At 37.4% G+C, this 6,880-nt stretch overlaps 1 protein-coding gene across 1 annotated transcript; it reads left to right on the top strand.

The window, feature by feature from the left end:
• Positions 1-2,703: 2,703 nt before the first annotated feature.
• On the top strand, positions 2,704-5,163 carry LOC116143480 (lectin-domain containing receptor kinase VI.4-like). The gene is made up of 3 exons (XM_031428937.1): positions 2,704-2,871; positions 2,967-3,139; positions 4,626-5,163. Exons 1-3 carry the CDS (start codon positions 2,704-2,706, stop codon positions 5,161-5,163), a joined length of 879 nt encoding a protein of 292 aa, XP_031284797.1.
• The last annotated feature ends 1,717 nt before the right edge of the window (positions 5,164-6,880 follow it).

Raw genomic sequence — 6,880 nt, 5'->3', positions numbered from 1 at the left:
GAACGATGGCAATTCCACAACCATATTTTTGCAGTGAGTTTGACACGGTTAATGGTCATAATGAGAACACAGACTCTAAAGGAAACCATGTTGGAATCAACATCAATGGCATGCGTTCGGTATTCTAGAGCCAGCCGCTTATTATGACCCAACAAGGAAGAGATTAACCTGGAGAGTGGCAGTGCTATCCAAGCTTGGATAGAGTATGATGCTGTGACTACACTTGTGAACGTAACGATATGCCCTATGTGGAGAAAGAACCCTCTAAACCTCTCATATCTCAACGCTTAGATGATCTTTCAACTGTTTACTGAAAACTGTTTGTTGGTTTGTCTCCGCATCCACGGAGAAAAACAAGCTCTCATTACATCTTAGTGTTGAAAAATGGCTTTTAGCAAAATCACATGGGGTAAAGTGATAATGGAGAAAGGTTTAGGGACTATATGTAATAGGCCAAAATGAGTTAGTTTGTCCCACATTGAAAAGGAATGAAAAGTGGGAAACTTTGGGGCCTAATATAAGGACCTAAATCAATTTTAATTGTATCCCAAGATGTAATTCCATTATACTTCTTTTGTTTAGGGTTCTTCCTTTAAGGACCCTTTAGTTTTAAGTTTTGTTTTATCTCCCCTTTGTTTTGGTATTTGTTTTATTGCCCAAAAGTTTGTAATATTGTTTGGAGATATGGAGTTTTCTTTTGCAGCGCCCGGGACGTAGGTTTCAATACCGAACCTCGTTAATTCCTGGTATTCTTTATTTTGCATTTAATTTGGCTATTTATTATGCTTTACTATTGTTTATATTATATTCAATAACTAGCGTTAGAGTTTATGTTTTCCGTTGCATAACAATTGGTATCAGAGCTTAGGTTTAGGACAGTGAGTAGCTATTTGTATGGTTATATGCATGTCTAGGAAAATTCTGTCAAAAGACGATAATATCTAAGGAGACTGGATTTTAAGTGGACCATTGGTGACCCCTCCATTGTTTCCTGGATTTTCCTAGTGTGTATTTAATCATTTCAGCACTTATACTACCTAGGGCTATTGTTGATTTGTTGTTAGCTATTGAATATAATAATTGTGGAGCTTGGTTATTGGGAACTTTGTTTACCAAGCTATTCAGTAAGGCATAAATGGCATCATTGTCTGAGGATTCCGTCCGAGCATCACCGTCCGTGGCACACCATCCGCACCAGTAAAGATGATAACGGTTTCAAATGCAAAAAGGATGTTGAAAAATTTGATGGCCAAATAATTTTGGCTTGTGCAGGTGAGGTAATGGATAGCTTGTATCAGCAGGATCTAGATATCGTTCTGGAGGAGGAAAACCAAAAGATGTCTTTGAGAAAGACTGGGTGGGTTGAATGTAAAACGTGTGGGATGATTCGCTCATGTCTTTTTAGAGGGAAATATCCTTCATGAAAGAGACGTCTGCCAATAATTTGGAAGGCGCTGGAAAACAAATACATGAAGAGAAGTTGAGAATCGCTCTATTTGATGAAAAGACTGTTTCGTCTTCAGTTGACCAGGTACGAATATCAGTAGCCATATTGATACATTTAACAGATTAATTGCTGATTTGTTAATTGGAGAAACATTCAAAGATGAGCATAAGGCTATGTTGTTAATTGGATCTCTTCCAGATGAGTTGACTCTTAGTATTACACTTCTTCATGGGAAAGAAAAATTGTCTTTTGAAGAAGTTTGTTCTGCTCTGCCCAATCATGAAATTCGGAAGAAGGATCAGAAGGAGAATGAGATGAGTCACGAAGCCTGTAGCAGGAGGGTGGAGTCAAAGTGGTAAGAATGAGAGAAGAGGAAGATCTCGTTCAAAGGGAAAACTCAATATGGGATCAATGTGCCTTTTGTCGTGAGAAAGGGCATTGGAAAAATATGTCCGAAATTGCAAAAGAAAGAGGCAAGCTACTTCTGATGCATGCGTTATTGAGCGTGAAGAGGATGAGTCGATTTCTGTAGTTAGCCTGCCATCCACCTCTGGATCAAATGAGTGGATTATGGATTCAGGTAGTACCTATCATATGTGTCCTCACCAGACTGGTTCTTTAATTTTGAAGAACGTGATGGAGTTGTTTATATGGCAATGAGATGCTTGTAAAACAAATGGGATAGGTTCAATTCGGTTTGAAGAATCATGATGGCTCACTAGAATTCTGCAGATGTTCGGTATGTACCGAAGTTGAAAAAGAATCTCATATCTTTGGGAGCCTTGGAATCTAAAGGCTTCACGTGAATAGGCGAGAATTCTAAAAGTTTCTTTAGACCTCTTGTGTAATGAAAGCAGAAGGAGAAACATTGTATTACTATAATGGTAGTACAGTTATTGAACGGCAGCTGCAGTCTACATGAGGATACAGATTCAGAAATGCTCAAGCTGTGGCATATGTGTGTGGAGCATACTCAGCAGCAGGTGGAGTTTGAAACACAGTTGAACCAGATAGTGTCCATAAGACAGAAAGTGATTCTGAGGTGACTAATGTGGATACTATGATGAAAGGAGATTTTACCCCAAGAATCTCCTCAGCAACAGGAATTGATTGCATACAATAGGCCAAGACGAGAAATTCGCAAGCCTGTTCGTTTCGCTAATATGGTGGCTTATGCACTTCCAATCGTAGATGTTGATATTCTTACTACTTATAAGAAGTAGTTAGAGTTCAAATTGTGAATCAGAGAACGCGCCATGAATGATGAAATGCGATCCCTACATAAGAGGCGATTGGGTGCAAATGGGTGTATGCAAAGAAGAGAATTTCCTAATAGAGAAGATGTTCGGCACAAGGTTAGGTTGGTAGTAAAGGGATACGCTCAAATGGAAGGATTTGATTACAGTGAATTTTTTTCTCCTATGGTAAGTATTCTTCCATTCTAATTTTGCTAACCTTGGTGGCACAGTTTGATTTTGAACTGTTCAATTGGATTTGCAATCGTGTTTTCACATGATAGTTGGGAAGAGAAAATCTACAAGACTCAGCCAATGATATAGGGTTGCTGGAAAGAAACTTGGGTTTGCAATTGAAGAAATCGCTATATAGTTTGAAGCAGTCACCAAGACAGTGGTACAAGCGATTTGATCAATGTATGGGCCATGGGTTCACAAGGCCTGATATTTCCAAGCAGTTAGTATGGTGACAGGCATATCTATGATCCTGGTAAAGGCCATTTGCAAGTTGTGAAATGGTTTCTACAGTATATTTTATTAGATATTGTTTAGTTTTAGTGGATGTTATATTGAAATAGGAAAATGTTCTCCAGAAGATTGGCACCAGAAGATAATCCTACAGACATTTGACTTCAGTAGTGACAAGGGTCAAGTTCATTTATTGTTTTAACTTGATCAACATCCTGCGAGCTTGACTGGTCTTTTGGTGCTTTTGAAGGTGTTGCAAAATTTGGCAGAAGAATACAAAACTTTGAAGATTTGCTAATTCGCCAAGGTGGAGATTTGTTGAAAAAGGGCTTTTAGCAAATCACATGGGGTAGAAGTGATAATGGAGAAAGGTTTAGGGACTTATATTAATGGCCAAAATGAGTTATTTGTCCCACATTGAAAAGGAATGAAAAGTGGGAAACTTTTGGGGCCTATATATAGCCTAAATCAATGTTAATTGTATCCCAAGATGTAATTCCATTATACTTCTTTTGTTTAGGGTTCTTCCTTTAAGGACCCTTTGTTTGTAAGTTTTGTTGTATCTCCCCTTTGTTTGGGTATTTTGTTGTATTGCCCAAAAGTTTGTAATATTGTTTGGAGATAGTGAGTTTTCTTTTGCAGCGCCCGAGGACGTAATTTTCAATACCGAACCTCGTTAATTCCTGTTATTCTTTATTTTGCATTTAATTTTGGCTATTTATTTATGCTTTACTACTTTTTATTATATTCAATAGCTAGCGTTAGTAGTTTTTTCCGTTGCATAACACTTAGGATGGAGTTTTTCCATGAATGGAGAAGCTACACCTCTCAATCTTTCACTGCTTCCAGAGCCACCAGCATTGAAGAGATCATCACTAGTTCAACTCCACTTGAAGATTCTTATTGCTGTGTTATCCGCGGTTCTTGTTCTATTTTTGGACTATTGCTTTGTTTCAACTATATAGAAGATAACACAGTTTGAGATTCTTGAAGATTGGGAATTGGATTGTCCTCACAGGTTCAGATACGAGATCTTCACATCGCAACAAAGGGTTTCAAAGAGACCGAACTGTTAGGAGTCGTGGGTTTTGGTGCAGTTTATAAAGGTGTGTTACCTTCAACTGGAAACCAAGTTGCTGCAAAGAAGATTTCACCCAATTCAATCCAAGGAATCAAGAGAATTCGCAGCGGAATCGAATGCCTGGACGATTGAGGCATAAACATTTGGTCAATCTCCAAGGATGGTGCAAGCGAAAGAGTGATCTTTTACTAGTCTACGATTACATTCCAAATGGAAGCCTTAACTTTCTCCTCATCGATGCCAAAAACATATTGTATTGAGCTGGGAACACAGGTCAACATCATCAAAGGCTAGCCTCCGGCTATTATACTTACACGAAGAATGGGAACAGAGTAATCCACCGAACGTGAAGTCCAGCAATGTGCTAATCGATGCTGACATGAACGCAATGCAGTAGACATTTCTGCCTCGCCAGGCTTTACGATCACGGTCAACTGTCGCACACAACAAATGTTGTTGGCACCGTCGGCTACATTGCGCTCGAACTAGCTCGAACCGGCAAGGCCTCAACAAGAACAGATGTTTATGCATATGGGGTTTTACTTCTCGAAGTTGCTACAGGAAAAAGGCCACTTGAATCAGATAATTTCATACTGGTCGATTGGGTACTGGAGTTTCAACAATTAGGTCAAATTCTTGATGTCGTTGATCCAAAGTTGGGTTCAGATTACGCAGTTGAAGAGATGGAGTTGATGTTGGGACTGGGGCTACTTTGCTGCCATCACATTCCTGAAGCTAGGCCTACAATGAGACAAGTTTTGCGGTATCTAAACGGCGATGACTTGCTTCCTTTAATTAACTGGAGTTCTGTTAATTCTCAACGTTCTGAAATGAGCTCAGGATTCCTGGAAATTAACTCTAAAGATTATTCACATATTTCATCCTCCATGGGTGTCATCTCTGCAACTTCTTTAGATGCAGCTGGTAGATGAAGAGCCATCAAATGACCATCATACTGTTTTTTCTTTCTTCTTTTACATTTTCTTTGTGAATTGAATTCATAGTTACATTTTTGCGTACATATAATTGACTATAATCTAGTTCATAATTGCATTGGTTTAGTGGGTTAATTCTTGTTTAATGAATTAGATAAATGTGATGCGGTGCTTACTATATCGGGCAATTATTGAACTTATGATGGGTTTGGTTCATTATTTTGATACTTTTTAGAATAATATTTTGAAAAAAATTAAATTGGGCGGATGTAGGATTTAGAAATTAACAAAAATATCCCCTATGTTTGTTTATTTATTAAACACCTCTATAATAAAATATTAAAAGTTAACAAAAACACCCCTAACACACCTATTAAGTACGGATAGCCGGCCACCACCGCCGGAGGGTTGCTGGGGTATTTTTTCAATTTTTAAAAAAATATTTAGGGGTATGTAGTTAAATTAACAAATTTAAGGAGGTTTAAAAGAAATTGAATCATATAAAATAATATTTTGAAAATAAATCAATTTTACTGATAATAGTATTCTCAAGAGTGTAACAAACGGAGCCTTAATTATTTCAAGTTGTTGAGGTATGTTGAATCCACACTGTTTTGTCCTAAAAAGAAGCCTTTAAGTCGGACATATAGTAGATGGGTTCTCATACTATTGTTTGCTTTGGACTCTGGGTATCTCTGGACCTTGGTGCTTGCACAGTCTTATCTTGAAAAAGTGTCAAATGTCCTTGTACTATATCAACGAAGAAGGCGCTCATCTTCTAACCGATACGAGACTTTAGCATCAACACAACTAATTATAATTTATAGATAATGATCTAAATTAGACTAGGCATTTGGGACCGGGCTCAAAAGCCCAGCTCCAAAAACCAGTCCTAGGAGGCCTGGTCCCAAAACGGGACCAGGCCTAAGGAAGAGGGCCCGGGCCCTCCACCGGGCCCTCCTCCAAGGCCCGGGCCTGGGCCCAAAAGTTTTTTGTCTTTTATAAATTTAATCTTTTGTAAAATTACATTAAACCCAATAAAATATGTATAAATTTAAGGACTAAAATGAAATTTTATAAAATTTATTAAAAAAAAAAATTAACCGTTGGCTGCCAACGGTTACATTTATTATTTATATAATATAATTTTTTTTTTCATTTTCCCCCCACAACTACACTATAAATAACCCTAAAATCTTTAATTTTTTTCACACCAATCTCTCAATCTCTCATTCTTTCATTCTCTCAATCTCCCTACTCCAAATCTCCAATTAATTTTTCATTCAATTTATATTTATAATTTATTTATATTATTTATTTATATTATTCAAATTTTTTTCTATTTTTCAATGTCATCATAATTTCATATTATTATTTAATTTCTTTTCATTTTAATTATTTATTATTTTATCATAAATTTATAATGTCTTCCCCAANTCCACAATTTGTGGACGGCCATCCATAGTTTTTATTTTAATTTGAAACAACAAAAGAATGGACGGGCGTCCATTACTTACGGACGCCCGTCCACAGTGAAAGGACGGCCGTCCAAAGATTTTCTTTTTTGATTTGTAAAACCAAAATAATGGACGAGCGTCCATTTCTTACGGACGCCCATCCAAAAGTAAGGGACGGCTGTCCACAATTGGTGGACGGGCGTCCCCAAAGTTTTTTTTTTTTTTAATTTTCATATTTGGGTCAAGGGCCGTCCATA

The sequence above is a fragment of the Pistacia vera genome, unplaced genomic scaffold (genome assembly GCF_008641045.1).
Source record: "Pistacia vera cultivar Batoury unplaced genomic scaffold, PisVer_v2 Contig430, whole genome shotgun sequence".
In the NCBI taxonomy this organism is placed as follows: Eukaryota; Viridiplantae; Streptophyta; class Magnoliopsida; order Sapindales; family Anacardiaceae; genus Pistacia; species Pistacia vera.
The sequence above is the reverse complement of the archived record's forward strand: the minus strand, read 5'-3'. Positions and strand labels throughout refer to the sequence as shown.